At 43.4% G+C, this 23177-nt stretch overlaps 1 protein-coding gene across 1 annotated transcript in view; it reads right to left on the reverse strand.

Annotated features, from left to right (window-relative positions):
• Positions 1-22591, reverse strand: part of Pkd1l1 (polycystin 1 like 1, transient receptor potential channel interacting) — a 140174-nt gene extending 117583 nt beyond the window's left edge. The window contains exons 1-5 of the mRNA XM_077110056.1: positions 22548-22591; positions 17984-18105; positions 14599-14723; positions 5572-5792; positions 4343-4665 (exon numbers count right to left, since the gene is read on the reverse strand). Of these exons, the coding sequence (XP_076966171.1) occupies positions 4343-4665; positions 5572-5792; positions 14599-14723; positions 17984-18105; positions 22548-22591 (835 nt within the window). The remainder of the gene's footprint in view (positions 1-4342; positions 4666-5571; positions 5793-14598; positions 14724-17983; positions 18106-22547) is intronic.
• Positions 22592-23177: the final 586 nt, after the last annotated feature.

The following is a 23177-nucleotide window of genomic DNA, read 5'->3' on the forward strand; positions in this document are numbered from 1 at the left end:
TGGTGAGGATGTGGGGGGAAAGGTACAATTCATACATTGCTGGCTGCACTGCAAATTGGTGCAACCACTCTGGAAAGCAGTATGGAATGGAACCACCATTTGACCCAGCTATCCCACACCTTGGTCTTTACCCAAAGGATTTGAAATCAGCATACTCTAGTGACACAGCCACATCAATGTTTATAGCAGCTCAATTCACAATAGCTAAATTGTGAAAGCAACCTAGATGCCCTTCAATAGATGGATAAAGAAACTGTGGTATATATACACAATGGAATATTACTAAAAGAGATATTAAAAGAGAATAAAATTATGGCATTTGCAGGTAAATGGATGGAGTCGGAGAATATCATGCTGAGCGAAGTAAGCCAATCCCAAAAAACCAAAGACCGAATGTTCTCTCTGATAAGTGGATGCTGATCTATAATGGGGGGTGGAGGCATGGGAAGAATACAGGAACTTTGATTGGAGGGGAGGGACCATGGGGCAAGAAAGATGATGGAATGAGACAGACATCATTACACTAGGTACATGTATGCCTGCACATGTGGTGCAACCTTACATCATGTAAAACCAGAGAAATGAAAAATTGCACTCCATTTGTACACAAAAAAGATTCTGCTATCATATATACCTAATTAGAACAAATAAATAACTTTTTTTTTAAAATTATATTATTTGGGGGTGGGGATGTGGCTCAAGTGGTAGCGCGCTCGCCTGGGCATGCGTGTAGCCCGGGTTCGATCCTCAGCACCACATATAAACAAAGATGTTGTGTTCACTGAAAACTAAAAAGTAAATATTAAAAATTCATATTCTCTCTCTCTCTCTCTCTCTCTCTCTCTCTCTCTCTCTCTCTCTTTCTCAAAAAAAATTATTTATTTGGTCTTCAAGTGTGGGAATGGTTTCTGTTTTTTATCTTGTTGCCAATTTCTGGTTTCATGCTATTGTGACCTGACAGTATGCAGGGTATTATCTCAATTTTTGTGTTTGTAGATATTTGCTTTGGGACCTAAACTATGATCTATATAAAATGCTCCATGTGTCACTGAGAGGAAAGTGAATCTAGTTGTTGATGTATGAAATGTTCTATATTCTACATATATCATATATATTATTCTATATTTCATATTATGATATACAAATATATTCTACACTTCTATATTATATATTCTATATTTAAAATAATCAGTGACTAAAGACCAATTCCATTCATGAATACCAGTGGACCATGAAGACAATGTTAAGAAACTGAATTCAGCAGCACATTCAAAAAAGGTTACCCTCCCCCAAGAAATTTAAGAATGATTCAATATTAAGATATCAGTAATAAAGCTCACGATATGCATTGTCTTAAGCAAAAAAGAAAAAATTGTTAAGATCGTTTCACAAATGCTGAGGATTTAAAAAACTTCAACAATTCTCACTTTTTTTAAAAAAAAGCCCCTAATAAAAGAGGAAAAGATGAAACTTACTCTTGTGGTTTGGATGTTAGGTGACCCACAAAAGCTTATTTGTGAGACAACGCAAGAAGGTTTAGAGGAGAAATGATTGGGTTATGAGAGCCTTAATCTAATCAGTGAGTTGATGCCTGATGGGATTAACTGGGTGGGGGGTGAAGATGGGTACAGTGTGACTGGAGGAGGTGGGTCATTGGGGGCGTGCCTTTAGGGTATGTATTTTGCATCTGGCGAGCAGAGTCTCTCTAGGCTTTCTGATCACCATGTGAGCCACTTCCCCCTACCCTACTCTTCTGCCATGATGTCTTGTCTTACCTCGAGCCCCAAGAAGTGGAGACAGCTGCCTATAGATTAAGACTTCTGAAACTGTGAGTCCCCCAATAAATTTTCCTCTTCTAAAGTTGTTTTTTAGTCACAGCAGCAAAAACGATGACTAAAATATTTACTTGTTATAATAAATTATATCTGTCTGAAGTCCAGTTTCCAATTTAATGGAAAACAGTAGAAGGATATGGAGAGGAACATGCCCACCATCATTTATTAATATCATTTAAATATTTAATACATTTGGATATATATTTGGATGTATATATGTCTAATACATGGTATCTGACCCTTTGCTCACTTAAATGCAAACTCATATCTTGGAGAAACTCCAGGGTGTATACAGAAAAAACACCCCTGTTTTACTTTGTGACTGACTAGTAGGGCTTTAATTTAATGAGCCAAAATGCAATCTATGCCTCAGTGCCAGCCAATGTAATTAAACAAGAGAAAGGAACTAGAGTATTGCAATGGAAATGAGAGGTTGATATATCACCATTTGTAAGTGATATCCTTATGCAGTTGGAAAAAATAACATAAAGAATATATATTAAGATAACTACAAACCATATGAGAATTCAGTAAGATGGAAAAGCCACAAAATGAAAGCAAATATGAGCAACTTTTCTATATCCCAATGATGACTTGTTTGAAGATAAAATGGAGGAAAATAGATCATTTTTAATAGCACAAAATAAAATGTCATACAAGAAGTAAATAAGTTCCACATGAAGAAATTTCTTGAATGTTTCTAAAGATATAAGGAAGGATTGAAAGGTGCAGGATATATTCTAACAAAGAGAGACTCTCAAATATAAAGATTCTTCATATATTAACTTATAAATTAAATATTTTGCTAATAGAATTAATAAGGTATGTTTATATTAGTCAGTGTGAGTCTAAAGTTCATTTGGAAAAATCGCAAGTAAAAATGGTCAAACTAGTCCTAGAGAAAAGGGTGACCAGGGAAACTAGCCCTACGACCTGTGAGATACAAAGCTTCATGGCAATGATGCAGCATACACATAGGTCAGCTGGACTAGACAGAAAGCATGAAAGTGGCCTGAGAGCTGCAGGAAGCTAATATGTAATGAAGGGAGCATTCTGGATCGTGCAGGAGAGGGATCACTGGCAAACAGAGGACACTTAGGAATCAAGAAAATGCAATCTATGCCTCAGATTTCATGTACAAATATACATCCAAATGTATTCAATATTTAAATATGCAAAATAAGATTATAAAAAAATACTAGAAGAAACCAAGAGAAAATAGTTTCACAAACCAGGAAAAGACAGTTTCATATAGTAAGGAAAGCATTTCTAACTATGACATAGAATTCAGACACCAGAAAAGAAGAAGTTGATGAATTTTGATAAAAATTAAATATTCCACATGAACAGAAAAAACCTATAAGCAAAGCCAAAACACAACAAACTGAGAAATATTTGCAACTTATATCACACTGAAAGGACTAATTTTCTCAGTGATGAAAAGAATTCATACAAAATACCACATTAAGTAGAACCATGAAAGTTTTTTTCTTGGGTAAATATGGTCAAATATTGGCACTTTAATGTGGATGTACCTAGTAACATGCAAATTAAAACTTCATAAACAGACTGCTTCCATCTATTGTATTTATGTCTATACTACTCACAGGAGTATAGACCAGGCAACCCTAAGAGCAATTTAGCAATAACTAAATTAAAAAATAAAATAGATTTGGCTCATTAAATTAATGCCCTACTAGTCAGTCACAAAGTAAGACAGGGATTCTCTTTCTGTGCAGACTCTGAAGTTTTTCCAAGATGTAAGTTTACATTTAAGTGGGCAAAGAGCCAGACACCACGTATAGTATACTTCCAGTTGTGGAAAAAGAGGGAAAATAATATTTATGCTTGCTTAAATGTGCATAAGATACAAGAAATAGCAGACAGTAGGTTAATGGGAAGAGGATCTTTCACCGTACATCTTTCTAGAATTCATGGGCTTGCACCATGAAAATGGACCATGTTCAAAAACTAATTTTAAAAAAGAAAAGCAAGGAAAATATTAAGTCCTACCAGAAAGGAAGAAAAGTGTCAGAATTCTCTACTCACCCCGATTCCCATTCACTCTAGAGCTTTAGAATAAGTCCAACTTTAGAATGTTCGTATGAAGTTTTTATTTTTTCCTTACCTTGATCAAAACAAAGGATGTTGAAAATTTAAGCATGAAAACTTGTGATATTATATATCTGTCCATAAAGGACAATTTAAGTGATTTTCATTAGTAGTACCTTTCTAGAATTTTGCCTTATGTAGGAAGCCCTACTATTTTAGCTGTGCAATCCCCAGGGCTAGTCTTCAACCCACCCACCTATCCCAGAGGGCTGATGGAAAAACTAAATGAGATGATGCTTGCAAAGACTTGCACACAGGACACAGACTGACTCACACACAGGCTAACACCAGACCTGCTGGGAGGGGTCCAGAAGAATGGAGTGGGGCTTCCTTTCTGGCTAATGTGCCAACACTGCTCCTATATCCCTGGTCTCCGGAGGACACTGGTAACATACCTTTCCTGTACTGGTGGTAGGCAGTCACCTCTGTTGTTGTGGACATGTTATAGAGGCTCATTTCAACTCCAGAACCATCACCAAATTCCATCAGCAGACAAACAGCCATTCCAGAAGCCATGTGGACTCGAAATCCCAGAGTTGGACGTGCCTGAGCATCCCTTTCAAGTAAGCAACAGATGGCAGAGGTCATGGCATTGTCCAGTCCTCTCGCTGGGATGGTCCCTAGAGGACACTGTGTGAGGGGACAGGGCATCTCTGGAACAAACATGGACTTGGGGAAGCTGGGGGTGCAGGAATCTTCAGGTAGAGGGCCCAGGGAGCTATGGAAGAGAGACAGAGACTTCAGATCTCAGAACAGTCTGATCGGGTCACAGGAACACAGCCCCAAGGAGGGTAGGAATGAGCCTCTTGGAAGTAGGAAGCAAGGTGTGGACAAGCCAAGGAATGACTTCATTAGCTGGTCCTCACAGTGCACTCTAGGCCAACAGCACCAGCATCACTGGACTCTTGTGAGACAAGCACCCCAGACCCACTGAATCACAGACTAGGCTGGGCCAGGAAGCTCCCAAGAGACTCTGAGGTCAGCAGAAATCTGAGAACTACTGTTCTAGCTGCAGAAATAAGAGTAAAATATAAATATTTTCTCTCTTCACTCAGTGAGTGGAATTAAAAGATGGTGTCTTCCACAAGTCACAACTTGCTATGGTTCTGTACACGAGTGCCATCATTTCCACATTCCCACACGCAGTCCCTGGTCCTATAAGTAAGTTGGGGTTTGGAAATAGTCGAGACTACTCAACCTTCAGCTTTCAATATTACAGGACTTCGATTAACGATTAAAAGCGGTTACAGGTGAAGCCCATGGTGTTGGTACAATTAGATAGCTGGCAGCACAGGCGAAAGGTAAAGCCCCACAGAGAAGAGAAGAGAAATGGCCTGAGTATCTTAATGGGCATTTTCATCCTCCTGGCACTTCCCTTGTCTCACAAGTGCTGTGTGTGTCCCATTAGAGACAAGTTCAGATGATCAGATTCAGTCTGGATAACTGACTGATCTGAAAAAACAAAGGGAACCATGGGGCAAGGGACACTGATGGCAAAGGGTAGCCAGGTCTGTCATCCCTGCATGGTGACTCAAAAAGGCAACAACGAAGACGCTAAAGTCACCAACTGCCTGGGTAGTGACAGTGGGTGGGAAAGTGCACACCTCCACCAACCTCACCCTACCTTCTAGGCATAGTGGAGAGACAGGAAAGCCATCTCAGAAGAGCTGGCTGAGCGCTGGTGATCTGTGGGGACCCGGCTGCCTTGGTGGGGGTCCCCACGGTGACAGTCCCAGAGACTGGTGCCTTGGCTGTGTCCTCTGCAAAGCACAGCAGTCCCGTGTCACAGCAGTAAATCCCTGTCTTCAAGTTGCAGGGGGTTGCTGCAGAAGAGGTGCCCTGGAACTTAAAAGTTCAATGAGAAGGGAGGGCTTCTCCAATAGCCTGGCCTGGCCCCAGCACTGGATATTCTCCATAGTCAAAAGCCAACTTAATAAAGATGACAGGATAGTGCACTCAGCAGGGACTGGCTCACACTACATAGGAGGCAGGTCTTATCAGGAATTTCAGGATCATTTCTTATCCATTCATGCTAAGCTGATAGGAATTCAGGTATTTTACATGACCTTCTACAATTGAAGCCAATAGCTCAGAAATGACACTCTTTAAGACAATAAAATTGTAAAGTAGATTTTCTCTTATTGCAGTGACAAATTTTATTCATACCTTAAAACTGCTTGTGCAGTGTCCAAAGAACTTAGAAAGGCAAAAAAGGGGTCACTGACAAACTCCAAGGACAGTTCCCCAGACTCTCACTAGTAGCTTTCTGATAAAGTTCAGTGTGGCAGGGATCAGACACCAACCTCCCATAGACCAGAGAATGTGCCATTTGCTTTCCTAGGGGCATGCAGCTGATGACAACAGAAGCTGGGGCCACAGCCGTTCCAGAGGTTCCCGATCACGGCAGAAAGCTTGTGAGGGGCTCTGATCATGAAAGAAAAGGCAGAATGAGAAGGAAATCTGGTGTTGTTTCTGTAATGCATTTGGTACCTGATTCTAATCATCCCAGTCTACTGGAAAGACCCTCACTGTGACCTGAGGTCTATTTCCAGGAGTCCTTCCCAAGGGACCAATAGAGAGATGATCTGCTTAGAAAGTAAACTAGATAGTGCTGGGTCAGGTGCTCCAGGAGAAGTTCTCATGATAGAGGGGAGCACATTGAGAGCCATTTACAAAAATTTGTGCCCACCTAAAACGCTGCTTTGGAAGTTTCATGAAATGAGCAAATCACTTTCTATACATGCCCTGTCTGTCCTGTGGGGTCTGGACGTTGGCCTGGGTTGACTGAAAAGCACTGAAGTATATGGCCATAGGCTAGGGACACAGGCCTAGAGTTTTGGGGTTAAGGGTGGCAGGTCTTGGGTTTGAGCCCTGGGTGGGTGGGTGGGATTAGCTGGCGCCTCAAGCCACCATCCACATTAGTCAGCCTCTGGGGCCTTAACTCTATTTACCATCAGTGTTTGCAACATGCCAGAGCTCTGCAGGGGAACAGACTTGCCCAGTGAAGAGAGTGAACTGTTATTATTGGTTAAAATCAGAAGGTAGCACTGGTTCCTGAACTCTCAGCATCTGCCTCCCTATGCCCTTCTCCACCATGGCCTTCCTTGAACTTTGGAGCTTAAGGTGCAGAACACATGCGCTGTTCTCTCCTTCATCTGAAACCTAATCTCGGGAACTTTTGATGGCCAGTCCTCCTGACCCTTCTCTTTTCCAGAAGGAATATCTCAAGTTAGTTTTGCCCTTCTTAGGAATATGACATATTTTCTAATCTGTTCATCATCCTGCTAACTTGCTTTCTATATTTATATTTATATTTTTTTTAGTTCTTAATGTAGAAAGGTTCTTTTAAAAAGGAAAAATTCTGCTGTCTTAGTTGAGCTCCAGGAAAGAAGGAAATGGGTACGTGTGCCTGTCTGTGTAAGTGTAATGGCCTCTGAGCAAGGGGCTGACATGGGGAGTGTCCTCATAGACAGCAGGAGGCAGACAACAGGTACCCCACAGACACCCTCACTCTGCTCAAAGCTAAGAGGTCTTTTGTTTCCAGAAAGGAAGGCCAACCAAGCACACTGTCCAGAGGGTAGCTCACCCAACCACCTTTGGTTCACTACCACTGCAGGCCAAGGAAGGAATGTGCCAGCCAAACGGTGGGTGGAAAATGGAGCCCAGAAGCTCAGCACAGGGGGAATGTCACCGCTGCCCTGGTTGACTGCTCATTCTCAGGTCACACATGGGTGGCAGGGACAAGAAAGACATTTCCCAAGGCAGCCCAGAGGGAACATTAATTCTAGTTGAAGATTTCTCTTTAATTGAACAGAGTTACACTTTGGTTAATTCCTAAGCAACTTTTTAAGATAAACTGAAATGCTTCAGCTCTTGAACCTACCGTTGGGAAAGACTGCTCGGCCCAAACTTCGAAACTGGGGCAGTAGCAGGCACCTATTTACCCACTGTCCTCCCAATACCCTTCCCCTGACACCATCATTCTGCTTTCTGTCTGTATGAATTAGACCTCTCTAAGCATCTCATAAAGAGAAGCAAGTAATATTTGCCTTTTTAAATGACTGGCTATTTCACAAAGCATAGCACTCGTGAGATTCACCTAATTCTACTCTTTTCAGGTCCATATGCTCTGCACCCATGAAATCTAGTACTTGCACCCAGCTAAGGCTCACTGTGTAGTTCCCAGAGTTCCCTACAGTGACAGGAGGAATCTTATCTGAAATCACCTTGTGTGACCCCCAACACTCAAGGTTAAATTCATCATGCTACTTGGTCCAATTTTGCATACTAGTTCAAAGTTCCATTCTTTTTTTCCATTGGAGCTAAGGGTTATATTTTCTAATCCACTCTTGGTTTGTGAAGCCAGCTTTGACTTTGACATAAGACTGGTTCTTTGAAAGTCCCATGCCATGTGCAATGTTCAGAAAAACCTGACTTAGCTATGGTTCATGGACGTACCTGTCAGCACTGCTCTCCCAACCACAAGGAGCTTGTGTTCTTTTGTTAATAGCACTTAATGCTTCTTTTCTAGTTGTTTTCAAAAAGCTCTGTGAGAAAAAAATAAAATAGTGTCAGAGTTGCTTATGACAACATCTGGGAAAGTAACAATCTCCACTCACAAAATAGCCCTGATCTCTGATGCATGCCAGGTACTGCCCTGGGCTCTAGAGAAAGCAAGGAGGACAGATGGGCTCTGTTCCCCAATGCTGCCAGAGAGCACAGAGGGCGAGGGTTAGAGTCAGGTGGTTTGGGGGCTGTTACCAAAAGGCTACTCTGAAGTGAGACATCTGAATGGAGCTGAAGAAAGCTGACGTTGCAGGAGGATGCCTGTCCCATTGTGTCAGAGAGTGTGGTGGGCTGCAGTGACCTGAGGGTAACAGGAAAGCCCAGGAGGTGACCTCAGAATAAGTAGAGGATGGGAGTGGTCAGATGGAGGACACAGAGCTTCATTCTGAAAGAGGTGGAGGGCTCTGGGCACATGTGTTTTCATCAACCTGTGCTATAAAAGCATCAGTCTGGCTGCTGTATGGAAAAACAATGGGGACTGGAAGGCAGGGGACCCGTTTGGATGGGAGCTGATAGCAGCCCACTTAGAGTAGCCAGGGAGACAGTGTTGGACAGATGCCTGTGAAGCTAGGACAGATGGACTGGTTGCTAGACTGAGAGAATGCCAGGATAACAATGTGCTTGACCTAAGCATAGTCAGAACTTGGGCCTGGGAGTGGGGGTTGGTATGCCTGGAACCCATCAGGCCATGAGGCCTTTACCCATGAGGATTTGACACCTCTGCTTTGACCCATGAAGCTCTCCTTGTAATAAAACTACAATTCCTCTGTGACTGGGACAGCAGGGAGGTACCTACAGCATGGGAAGGAATCAAAGTTGGCCACTCATTTGCCCCCACACAGAAAGCTCTGTCCCCAAACAATACCCATTGTGAACTTACATATGGAAAGCAGTCACCATGCCTCAGATTGAGGGCCCAGAACTTCATTTTTGCTTCTTGACATTTTTTTTTTTTTTAACCAGCCTTTCCAGGAAATTAACATTGGTATAGAAGTTGGCCCTTCCCCTCTCCGGAACATGCACATGGAACTGTACAAGCACTGACTTTCCAAGTATTTTACAGATCTGTAACTGCCAGCTTCCAGATGCTTCAGCTCCCAGGAGAAAATTCAGGAAAGCCACAGTGGAGGCTGAGATGCCAACTCACACCTGGTTACATGACAGCTCCTGTCTCATCTCTTCTATAGCAAGAACAGAATACCCCACCCAGTGCAGGGCCTGGGCTGATCCTGGCCCTTTCTGAAAATATCCAACCCAGAAACCAAGGCAGCTCCACCTGTCTGCAAATGCTAACAGGCAAGAGGAGCTGGTCAGCAAAGGAGAGGGATCCACAGAGCCCCAGAAGCCTCCAAATCCCCCTTCTAGCTATTGTTTCTCTCTGTAGTTCCCAGAATAGAGTCTTTTCTACAGATTTTATTTTTTTCACAGAAGATAGTGTCTAAGACAATTTTAAGGCCTAGATTTATCTTCCAACTCTAACTATTTGCATGAAATATCCAGAAAAAGCAAATATACAGACACAGAAGGCAGGTTAGTGGTTTCCAGAGGGGAGGGGAGGAGAGGCCAGGAGTGACTGCTTAATGAGTATCAGGCCTCCTTTTGGGGTGATGAAGTGCTCTGAAACAGACAGTGATAACTGTAGCACAACATTGTGAATGTACTAAATGCCACCAAATTTCACATTTTAAAATTGTTTAATGGTTCTTGGGGACCTGAGGCAGGAGGATGGCAAGTTTGAGACCAGCCTTTGCAACTTGGTGAGGCCATATGGCAAAGTAAACAATAAAAAGGGCTGGGGATGTAGCTCAGTTGTAAAGCATCCCTGAGTTCAATTCCCTGTACCTGCTCTCCAAAAAAATTGTTAAATGGTTTTTGAAAAGAGAGAGAAAACTAAGAAGACCATGTGATTCTGCAATCTGTACTTGGGGTAAAAAAGGGAGTTCATAACTCACTTGAAGCTAATGTATGCTAATGTATGAAATATGATATGTCAAGAGCTTTGTAGGGTTTTGAACAACCAATAAAAAAAATAAAGAAAAATATCAATTACACTTCATATTAAATGAGAACACAGCTATGAAAATATTGATAAACTCTCTGATAACTAATGTAGTTTTAAAATTAGATGATAGCCTCCTAAATTTAGTATAAGAAATCTCTGGATCTACTTTGATTATCTTTTTAGCTTAATTATTTTTAATCACAGCTCTTCTTCACATATTTTACTTCAAATATTCACTGTTTCCTCCAAAAATATCATGTTGCTCTTTGCAGTCAATGCCTCTTCCAAATTCTGCTTTCATCTAACCCTTGTTCATCCATCAAAGTTCAGCCTTAGTATTCACTACCCCCAGTCTCCAAGAGGAGGTATTACCCTCTTGGGCTCCTTGTAGCCTCTTGACAGAGTTCTTTGGTGATATTTTTCATGGGCATGGTGTTTCTCTTCCTTTCTTGACCATGAGTTTCTTGAGGGCAGGGCCTTTTCCAGTTCATTCTCAGGATCCTTGGGTCCTCCCCTGAGCATGGGGAGAGGTGCAATACCCAGAGTGGCTGTGGTCTGAATCAGTGCAGTGCTCCGCTCAGAAGTCCGGAATCTGCCGCCTTCAAGAATACAATCAAGATGCTCACATCTCCAACAGAATCAGAAAGTGACGAACTCCGAAAAACGTGCACTCAACATACCTGAAGGTGCTATGACAAAGAGGTCGTGCTGATCAAGCATCTGCAGGGGTTATCACCATGCCTGAGGCAAGTACATGAACACGAGCAGTATGGCTAGGAAAACCACATCCAGGCACCTTCAAACAGCTGGGGTTCAAGCCTGCCAGAGAAATTCCACTTTCCCTTTCTCTTAGTCTTCCATAATCCATAAGGTTCTACTGAGATAGTAGACCGGATGAGATGTATTTACTCCTTTTATGTTGGAACTAGAAAATTGAATTTGTTTCTTAACCTCATACATTTAACCTACCAACTATGACTTTAATTCATTGTAATCAGTTCCACCAATAAAAAGAACTCTTCAAATCCTCTGGAAGTTAAAAAGACATATTTGATTTTCTCTTGCAGCAGAAGGATTTTTAAAACTCCATGCAGAATCTTTACTTTGCAGGACATGAATGACCCTGTAACTAAGCCCCATCAACAAGTTGCCCTGGATCATGACTTCCTGTGGCCTTCACTTGAGCATGAACTGGTAGTCTGCTGAGACTATGGAGAGGAAACTGCCAGAGAGCAGTGCAGAGGGTGGTCTCACAGCAGGAACTAGAGAGCCCCCTTGGTGCACATTTCAGTATGGAGACTCCCAGAACTCTGATGGTCAAATTCTGAAGGCATCCATCTGTGCTGACAGCTGAGGTCCAGGTGGTAGGGGGAGGCAGAGGGATGCATCAAGGCACAGAACCATGCCAGACTTATCCTGTTAGAATATGTATAGGTAGGGTTTGGGCACTGATTGACTTGGTCTTGTAAGAAGTAGAAAGTTCAGTGGTCTGATTTCAGAAGATAGTATTTAGTTTTAATTGGGATGTAAGATCCACTTGAATAGTAGCCATTTTAATTATAGCTCTTCCCTTTGTCCTCCTCAGTTTTAAAATTAGCTAATTGCATAGATTGTAACCCTGAGATTCTCCTATCAGGACAAAGGGAAGCAATGAGTTAAGGATGAAAGCAGGCTGACTGCCCTCCTGGAACACTTACTAGCCAGGTATCCCAATACAAGTAAAATTTGCCTTGCCCACTCACTTTGGACCACTTCCCAGCAGGTGTTTGATTTCTTGCAGCACCTGGGTATTTCTAACAGTGTTGATTTTGAAGCTCCACAGGTGACCCTGCATAACAGATCTTCACCAAGTGCTCAAGAGGCATGAGGTCTGTTTGCCCCTTGTGTGTAAGTTGCAGGTGGGGACTAGGGGTGGTGTGGTGCTGAGGACCAGTAAGAGTCATCAGATGGAGCTATTGGCATTGTGTAACATGAGAAATGCAGGTCCTTCTTCTTCTATCATTGAACTCATTAGACTATCATTAGACATTCACCTTTGCTTAAACATTCTTTCTTAAGAACCTCCAAAATACCTTTTTGAACTTTATTCCTAGCCAGAAGTGACATCTTAGAATAGAAGGGCTTCCAAATATGAACAATGCAGATTGAATTCAAGTTCATTCTCAACACAAATGCTGTTGGATGTACTACGCATAAGACAGGGAAAGTCTTGTAATGTTGCCTCCATAAAGAATTTGAAAAAAAATAACTCCAGAGTAATTTTTCCCAAGGCCAGCAGACAATCGGGGAGCTTCCCCAGAGAACTGGCTCCTGGAATTTGAAACACAAAAGCACCAATTCTGGGTTGATTTTGTGTAACTGGAGTCAAAAGCATTAGTTAAAAGCATATCAGTCCAGGTAGTTTTTGTTCTTCTTCCTGCCCCACCCCGTATGGCAACCACCCTCCACCTTCCCCATCCTTAGGATATCCCCTGTGTTCTCATTTCTATTGCCTGCCAGTGCCTGTCCTTACCCCAGCCTTTAGACCCCATCTCTGTCAGTCCTCTGACAAACAGGTATCAGTGAACTCCCGTACTTCCAGGTAACCAGAACTTTATTAATAGGGACTTCAAAGAGCTTCCCCACACCCCTCAAAGAAAACATGCTTCCTGTGCTCTCAGCTGCTAGCAGCCTTTTCTGGTTGGAGCATTCTGAGAGGGAATCCCACCCCCATCTATGAGACTGGACCCCACCTTGCCTGAAGGATGACCTCCCTTCCTACTTGGGGAACAGCCCTGAGAAAGAAATTTGGTAATACAGGGAGAGATATTGAGTCCCAAAGAAAGTGTCCTTGAACTATTAAAATGTAGGAAACACACATGAAACACTGAAATACAGAAAGTGCCCATGAATAATTGAAACTTCTGAGAGGCTGTTATGGTTTTGAAGTGAGGTATCCCCCAAAAACTCACATGTGAGACAATACAAGAAGGATCAGAGAACTGATTGGGTTATAGCCTTAACCTAATCAGTGAATTAGCCTGAGTGGTAACTGGAGGCAGTAGGGGTGTGGCTGAAAGATTCATTGGGTATGTGGCTATAGGGTATATATTTTGTATCTGGAGAGTAGAGAGTCTCTCTCCCTCCTCCTTTCCCTCGCGCTCCCTTTCCAATCCCCACATCCTTGTGGAATGAACCCAAGGGTGCTATATCCCATCCTTATTTTTTATTTTGAAGCAGAGCCTCGCTAAGTTGTTGAGGCTGGCCTCGAGCTTGTTATCCTCTTCCCTCAGCCACCCCCGGAGTCACTGGCCTCTCTCTTTGCCCCCATTGTCCCTTGAATACAGAATTACTTTTCCAAATAAACTTCTCTCTATGCTTTAACTGGTACATGCTGAAATTCTGTTCTAACATCTATGCTAAGATATCCATTGGTCCTAAGTCAAATTCTCCTTTCTTTCTGGGAACTCCTAGGATCATTCTTCAGAGACATCTCTTCTCCCATGATAGCCCCCCTCTCTACCTGAGGCACAGCCCCATTGTCCACCTGAGGGACAGTCCACTCCCCATTTGGGGAACAACTCCATCCCCCACCTGGGGAACTGTCCCACCTCCTACCTGAGGGACAGCCCCAATCTCCACCTGAGCTGTAGTCCCTCTCCCCTGGGCTGAGGCTGCCTTCTCCACATTTCTTTTCTGTGGAGCTATGTTCTGGTTGTCACCACAGAATGAAAACTCTATAACTTAGGCTATTACAGTAGATGGGGTAGAGAGAGAAGATGGGAGGGGAGGGGAGGGGGGATAGTAGAGGATAGGAAAGGTAGCAGAATACAACAGTTACTATTATGGTATTATGTAAAAATGTGGATGTGTAACCGATGTTATTCTGAAATCTTTGTAATGTTTTGAATAACCAATAAAAAAAAAAAAAAAAAAAAAAAACTTAGGCTTGTTTCTTGGGCACAAACATGCATGATGGGAACACAGTACCTGACAAACTGCTGGAATACACAGGCTTTCCAAGCAGCATGGTGCACACGTACTGTTCTCAGGAAGAAAAGCTACATTTCCCCAGACGTAGGAGCAGCTCCGTGTAAGGCACACCTTCTCCCTGTGAGCCCATGGTAGCAGCTTCTGGAACTTGAAGTTTCCTGTCATCCCTTTCAGAGCACAGGCAGGACAGCTACACTGCTCATTGCTCACCAAGAGCATGGAATTAGCATGGGTATCTAGAGAAGGAGAAAAGCATATTTGGAAGGCGGCCATGTGCAGGGAGAAAAAAGCAGAGACAAAGACTTGGCCTCTATGCCAGGTCAAGGCTGCCCTGGACTATAGGCTAATTAAGAAGACTAGACTCCTTGGGATGCATGCTGACATCAGGTGTAACACAGTAGGCAATGTTGGGAAGGCACTACTACTGGCCACACCAGGAAGAATGTCTCTGCCAGAAATACACTGATAGTCCAACCCTAAAATGATGGGGGTAAAGGGGTCACAACTCAGGGGTGTGTAGCAAATGGGAGGAAACCACAGTCCAGAGGAACTGTGGAAAAGCAAAAAGGAAGAGCAATGAGGATGTCCTGAAGTTACAGCTAGGAGTACACAGGCAATCTGGCTGTGACCACAGGCAAGCAGAAGGCACAGGAGCCAGCCTCCACCTGGCAGGGGAAGAAGGGCGCTGTTGCCTTCCATGTGTGTGGAGAGCAGATGTAGGAAGATCTTGACCCATGTTCAAAGGTATTCATGACACCATTCCTCCTACTGTGTATTTGAATTTGTCTATAATCAAAGTTAAAGAAAAATGTTTCTGCTTCAGTTGGCCCTGCACAGAGCCACCCTGAGTGAGAAGCCAGGCAGTGTCCCTGGTGCAAGAGCTTCCCTTTCTTCAGCCTGTTTCTCCCCTCACAGAGTCCTTGTCCCCAGAGCAGGAGGGTGGGAGGTGGGACTGGAGGGCTGCAGATGGGAGGGGAGCACAGTGCTGCTATTCTGTTTGACCTCCAATTCTATAAGGGAACTCATAGGTCTATGCTCCTTTAACCCCAGCCTCTTACATGGACCAGAGGCACTCACAGGGGGAGGAAACTGAAGCTCTGCAGGCTGCTTTTGAGGCAGGAGAAAAGTTAAAATGGGCAAGCAGGAAACATGGGCTCCTTCAAGGTCAGCTTTCTGTGTAGCAGGACTGAGAAACTACAGACACAAGCCAGGCCTCATCAAAGTCAGGCAAACTCCTGTGTATGTAGAAAAAGTAGCTGGTAGTGAGACACAGGCTGCCTAGTATCCAGACTCCACCACCATCACCACCAAAAAAGGCACAGTAACCTGATTGGAGAAAGGGTATGCGAAGAGCTTTTGGACACTGAGTGCCTTACCCAGGAATGGGGAGGAGGTTAGCTTAACCCTAGAGATCTATATAAACCCTAGACAACAGCCACACTGTGGCATCCCTCCCTTGGGACCTCTCCCCTTTGGGAGCTCTGCTTTCTTTCCTTTGGTTACTCTAATAAATCCTGTTACTTTGCTCTCACCCTGTATCTGTGGATTCCATTCTTGGAATTTGCAATACAAAGAACCCAGTTTCAGGTCCCCTGCTACACTTTGAGTGGCAAGTTTTGGAGCTGCACCAGGGCAGGGCAGGGCCTGGCCAATAGAGGGTGATGCTTCAAAGTGGTATTGGTTAATTTCAGGGTACCACTTGGGCAGTATCACAGGTTGTCAGCTTCCCCTAGTTTTCCAGAACACTCAACTTTCTAGAACAATGTTGAATCAAGTTTAAACATTTGGAGTCAGCATTACAATTTGCTATCAAGAATCCAGTGTATTAATATCTTGTGATAATAAACACTGGAGATAAAAACTTAAGGCTATGATCCTGTTCTTTAAAAGTAATTTAGGAGTTTGATTCAGCTGCCAACCACAGGATGGATGTGACCGCTCAGGTATGAAATCATTTCTTGAACTGGATATACCTGTGGGGGAAAATATTTAGAATTTTTTTGGAATTAATCAGAATAGTAAGTTCCTTTGTGTCTTCTGAAGTCATCAGTCTTCAAAGCTACTGTGCTCAGTGATGTGAAGAAAAGTCTGACCTGTTAAAACAAACTGATGTGTCCCTGACATTTTCTTTAAAAATTTAAAGTCAGTATTTTTTAGCTCCTCTTATCTATGAAATGCATAATCAAAGTTGAAAAAGTTATTTCTACTTAAAGGAATATGGAAATTAAATTTCAATCAACTATTTTATTACTATTATCTAAAAAATTAACATTTGGGTCTGGGAATGTAGTTCTGTGGAAGAGTACTTGCCTGGCATGCTGAAGGCTCTGGGTTCTATCCTCAATACTGAAAAACAAAAACAAAACAAAACAAAAAAACTGGAAATATTCCCTGGGTGAAGGAGAAACCAGAATGCCCTCTAGCCCCCACCCTAATACACATGGAACTTCTTAGAACATTAGCATTCCCCTTACTGTCCCCTGGAGGCCCCACTATAGACACAGGGGTTCTCAGGGTTGGCCTCCATATCCTTCCTGGAACAGAAGGTCTGTGGTGTGCCCCAGAGAAGGAGTTAAAATATACAACCCTGGCCTATTGATTGTTAAGTGAAAAGCTCTGAAAACCACAAGTGCAAGATCACTGTGACCTTCACCTCTTTCTTAAAAGCAGAAGATGAAATTCCCATGTGAAAGATGCCCTTCCTATGCAAGCAATAAAAGCAACATTCTTATCACCAGTGTTAAGGCCAAGAGAATCCTATACAAACAGGCTTGTTAAACTAACTCTTATCTTCCTGGTCTTCTTCAATAGCCTTGGCCTTATGACATTTCCAAAATTTGCCATTCTCTGTCCAACTGAATATGGAAGTCACTGACTAACTCATCTTCAGGTCTTCATTTTCTTATGAGGGTTCTTAGGACACATAAAACTTGTATAAAATAAATTTTTAAGTTTTCCTCCCTTTTAGTTTTCATCTCCATCCTCTTAGGGACTTATCTGGGCCTGCAAAAAACTATTTGAAGTTGTTTTGCTGCCCCTATAACAGTAACTTGTATTTTTTTGGGTGGGGTTAGGGGTAAGGAGTACTGCGGATTGAACTCAGGGGCACTAGCGACCACTGAGTCACATCCCTAGCCCTGTTTTGTATTTTATTTAGAGACAGGGTCTCACTGAGTTGCTTAGCACTTCACCATTGCTGAGGCTGGCTTTCAACTCACGATCTTCCTGCTTCAGCCTCCTGAGCCAGTGGGATTACAGGTGTAATATGTGTTTACTAAGATCCCACCCCACTTCCCAGTGAAGGGAATCCTCAGGGGAAGAGCTGAGCCCACAGGCTTAGGTTCAGACATGTGTTCTAAACCCCAAGGCTGCTTCCCACCATGGGTGGTGCTGCACAGAGTCCTTGTCTCCTCCTATGGGAAAGGGTTGAAACCGTCCAGCTTGTGGGTGCCCTTGGCCAGGATTTGGTAGCCATGTCCCTTTCCCAGCACCTCACCCACTGGCCCTTGGTTGTAAGGAAGGCAAAGGCTGTAGCTGCACAGTCGAAGACTTCTATTCTTCTGAGCCTCTATAGGGGTCTGGCCGTACCAAGAAAGGTAGCAAGTGTCCTGGAGACACCTGAAGGAGTGGAAATAAATAGAGGGCCATTAATTTAAGCACCATTGTTTATAACATCATAACCATTCTGTAGCCATCTATATTTCTGTCACAGATTCCTTAAGCACAAAATTCACTGCCACACAAGCAAGGAGCAACTGCTTCTAGGTGCACTTGGTCTTCCAAATTTGAGGGTTGTTTGCCAGAGTTCACTGAAATTCAGTTCCCATATGACTGTTAAAAGCAGTCAGTTCCCATCTGTTAAAATCATGCTCACAGCTGGCATGATTGTGCACACCTGTAATGTTGGGATGCTGAGGCAAAGGAGGATCACAAGTTTGAGATCAGACTCAGCAACTTAGTACAGAATTTAATTTTTTTTAATTAAAAAAATAAAAAGGAAGAATGCCTATGGGTTCAATTGCATTCTATTTTCTATTTTCCAGCTGTCCCCAGGCCTGGACTGCTCAGATGCAAAGAGCTGGCACTCATGCTAAGCCCCGAAGCTGCCACCTTTCCACTTACTTCTGAAGTAGGATGGAAAAATGAGGCTAGGTAGAAAGGAGACAGAAGAAAACAGGGACTCATAAGTATGGAAGCTCCATGAATACCTTCACTTTCACCCCTCAGGCCTATTTTGCTCCAGGTCTAAATTCTTAAAAGGGCCAATAAATTTTATAGTACCACAAGTCCAGTTAATTAGTGCCTACATATCGTTGTTTACAAAATGTATTTTTAGACGGATTTTTAAAAGTCTAGAGAGAGACATCGTTAAAGACCCATGATATGGTGCCCTCCAAGTGCTACGTATTAACTAGATAGTGTCAACCAGAAGATTCTGAGAAGAACCAGACCACCACGGCCTGCTCTGTGCTCCACAATCCAAGGAATTGAGTTCATTAGCCTGATGGCACCCCCTTACATTTCTCATGTTTGCCTTTTACAAGGTTTCCTTTAAAAGAAGCCAGAGACCCCCAATACCTCACCCGCTGATAAGTCTCTAAGAGGATGGAGGTAAAGTTGTTTTGCTGCCCCAAAGCACTCGTCCCTTTGAGTGCAAATCCTGCTCTATTGCTGAATAAATCTCCTTGCTTCCCTGAACAAGTCTCTATTTGTGCCTCTTTTGATGCACCCTGAAATTCCTTTCTATAGTGTAAGTAAAAACCTGCCAAAGCTGAGCTGAAGTGCTCTTTTCCCTTCTGGGACCTCCTCAGACCTCATCCGGTGACACTCCCATCTCATGCTTCACCTTCTGTGGATCTTGCTATTCACTCTCAGGATGAGGCTACATTCTTCTAGCCCTGTGTGGATTGGGCAGGCTGTAGACAGGAGCATTGCCAGTTCGTGGTCACATGAATGTGCAACACTACCAACACAGCGGGGTACACCCTGACATCCTCCTTAATCTTTACAGAAAATTGGAGAGGATGCTGCAGTTTGGATCTTCAGTGTCTCCCAAAGCCCAGGGAGATGAAGTCGTGGACCCCAGAGTGGCACAATGGGGAAGCAATGGAACCTTTGAGAGGTGGGGCCTACTGGGAGGTCTTTGGGTCATTAGGGGTGAGTCCTAAAGGGGACTGTGGGACCCAGGTCTTTCTGGCTTCCTACTTCCTGGTCACGAGATTAGGAGTTTTGCTCTGCAACGTGTTCCCTGCGGGCTGTGCTGCCTAAAAGTGACAGGGTCAACCCATCAGGGACTGGGACCTCCAAAACTGTGAGCAAAACAAAATTTTCTCTTTATAAATTGGTTATTTCAATGCCTTACTGAAGGCAACAGAAAATTAACACAGAGTTAAGAGCAATTACTTTGTAAGAGGGGATTGTGGAGGCCCAGGTGGTTGAGTTAATTTGTCCAAATTCATACCAATTTGTAAGTGGCAGCACCAACATTTACACTGGTCCTTAAGCACCCAAGCCAATTTCAGGTCCATGCCATCTTCTACCTATGTTTCCTGCAGGTTCTTCCAGAGTTCAAGCTGCAGTGCACAGTCAGCCTCCGGGTGTTATCTGCCTTGGCACAGTGGTGCTGACTTCTCTGGGATTCCTTAGGCCTGGAAGACTTCAGCCACTCTCAGTTTATCAGATAGTTGTTAGCACCAGGTGCCTGGTCCTTGCCCTCCAGGCTCTGGCTCCTCAAAGCCTGGATAATCTGTATCTGACACCTAGTCAACAATCTTAAGAAGATCTGTGTACAGCAAATGAAATATCCCTGAACTAAGATGCAGGTACCCTGGGTTCTGGTCGTAGACAGAAACCGATGGTGTGATTTGGGTTTCTTGTCCATGTCAGCTCCCAGCTGCAGAGCAGGGCTGCAATGGAGTAATGGAAACCTCTACTGGCCTCTGGTTTCCACATGGGCTATTGTGCCCATGTAAAGAACAGGCCCCACATCTGCCTCTTCCTAGACAGAGCAGTTACTCCACCTCTCTGACAGTCTCCTTCTCCTTGTCCTCCTCAACCTGCTCCGTAGGATGGGAACGACAGGAAATTATTTCATGAGGCTGCTGCCAGGATTGTCATTCTAGAAAGCTGCTTGTGCTAAGTGTTCAAAAACAGGTAAGTGTTATCCTCATTTTAACATCCTAGGTTCCCTCTCCCATGAAGATGCTTTCAGTTTTGCAGTATTTTTAATCTCTCTAGGATGTCTATGAACTGTAGAAGACATATTTTAATTTTGTCAAGGCTTCTACAAGCTTGGTTCTTGATGCAGTAACCAAGAAGCTGCCACTAGAGGGCAGACAAGCACCTTGCATATTTAAAGAGAAGCGTAAAGCTAAACTTTGAAGATGAAAATGATCACTAAGTAGAAGACCTCTATAAGCTACTGAATAATTCCAAGGAGTTTCTTGTCTTACTTTAAGCATGATTAAGTTCCAAAGATCAGGGAAATGGGAAAATGAAAATGAAAGAAATGGGAAAACTTTGGAAACATGCAAATCATACTACCAAATCTGAAGAATTTCTGCAAGGATTTGGAAAGCAGATAAAACTAAGGGAAAAGCCAACCTAACTTTTATCCATTCTGTGGATCCTACAGGCCACAGATGAAGGACCCTTCATATACTACTATGAATAAAGGGATAATCTTCTAATTCCTTGGCTGATAACAGTGAATGTCAAATATGCCAACCAAGGCTTGGGGAATTGGCAAGAAAAAGTGAATTTGGGATAAAAGGGAAGATAATTAAAAAAAAAAAGTCAAGGAAAAAAATCTGTAGATGAAATTGGCCAATCTTTGGCAGCAGCAACACAATGCAAAGAAATTTCTAAGCATATATGTGGCCAACCCAACAATCTGGGCAGCCTAATTGTCCTGATTACAGGTTGCCTTGGTTTCTTTAGTAAAATGATGGAGGGGATGCAGAAGCAAACAGTAAGGTAAATAAGGCAGGAAGGCAAACATTTCCTAAGGTTATTGTTTCACTGTTGTCTGTAAGGACCCCATGGAGAGTACAGATGGGACAGCTGTTCAGATTCTCAGGGTGAGAACCCTGGGGGAAAAGAGGTGAAGCATCCTGCTAAGGTCCCCTGCTAGGATGTGGGGTACACTCAGGACCAGTGTTCTGACTCTCAACTCACAGCATTGGGGTACCTGCCCACCTGGACAGAGTCTATGGAACAGGTATCTCTCCCTCACGCCAGGTCCCACAGCCAGGTCACCCCACTGTCCCAGACCTGGGGAACGGATTGTGGAAGACATTAGTTCAGCAGAGTATGGTGTGAGGTCACAGGGATTCAGCCCATGTGTCTTATATCTTAACCCTCTTGCCCACACCCTCTGTGTACAGAATGCTGTGTTGAAGCCTGTGACATTACAAACTCTGCCATCAGCTGCCTGCTGGTGACATGATGTGACACTAACAGTGTCCTCTTCTGGCAGCAGGTGGGCCTGGGAATGTGGTGGGCATCTTTGACAGGAAGAGTAGTTGGCACTGCTCAGTGATGAAGGCAGCCTTAGAAGAGTCCTCTCAGATGCCTTCAGGGATGTATCCATTCCCAGCTGCACCTGCTGCTACAGCAGCCCTCATCCCCCACCTCCCCACCAGAGTGAGCCCAGAATGTCCTTTAGATCATTTTTCCAGGAACAACCCTAAGAGTTTTGAGGACTAGAATGCCACATCAGAGCACATACCTTCTTGTGGCAGAGAGGTGGGAAGGTAGAAAGAATCTGGATTTGCCTAATTAACATAGCAAGTGTCTGTTTTCTTTGGAGTCAATCTTTGTGATATCCTAGGCCAATCACAGGTGTCCTACTTAGAACATCACAAAGACAGCTAAACTTTAATTCTAGATATGTGCAATTCTTCAATCTGGGCAACTGCTTTAAAACCACCCCACCCCCCCCCCCCACACACACACACATTTTTTTTAAAAAAGTAAAACATTTCTTTTGAAAGTAACATTTCTGAGGGCATACTGTGTAGTCCAGATTATCAAGCCCCTAGAGAACTGCCCTGGCTCACCTTTCCTGGCCATCACAAATGCCCTTGGCCTTCACCTCACCCATGCCTTGTGTCAGCCTGTCTTGGATACAGCGGTAAGGAAGCCAGCTTTCTCCAACATTTCCTGGAAGACAGTGAAATGGGGGGCTTCAATGCTTCGAGCTTCTTCACTGGAACCTCACATCAGGACACATGTCATACATGGAGAAAAAAATACACTTCAATACTATTTTCCTAATCTGAAACAGCTTTTGTTCTCCCAATCCTTTTAGACAACTTTCTTCTTCTGAGGCATGATTTAGATAGGGATCTTTGTGTGGCTGCCTGAAACAGATCACTCCTTATAAGACAGGCTGTACATGAAATCTGAGAGAAATCTGATAATAAAAAGAATAGGACACCTTACAGAAGAGTATTCACAGGGTGGACTTGCAGGGAAGGAGCATCCTAGGTTCGCTGTCTACTCCCACAGCTTGCCTCTCCCTCTACATGGACCCTAGGAACGAGCGAGCTGCTCTCTGTAGTCCTCAGCCCATTTCCTCATTTACAGTTCAAAGGGTGGGATTATGTCCTATTGGTTATAAAACATTCTTTTTATTTCTTTTTATAAGGTATTTGTTAGTTCTTTAATTTTTTACATCAACATTTCAT

Source organism: Callospermophilus lateralis, chromosome 1 (assembly GCF_048772815.1).
Source record: "Callospermophilus lateralis isolate mCalLat2 chromosome 1, mCalLat2.hap1, whole genome shotgun sequence".
NCBI lineage: Eukaryota > Metazoa > Chordata > Mammalia > Rodentia > Sciuridae > Callospermophilus > Callospermophilus lateralis.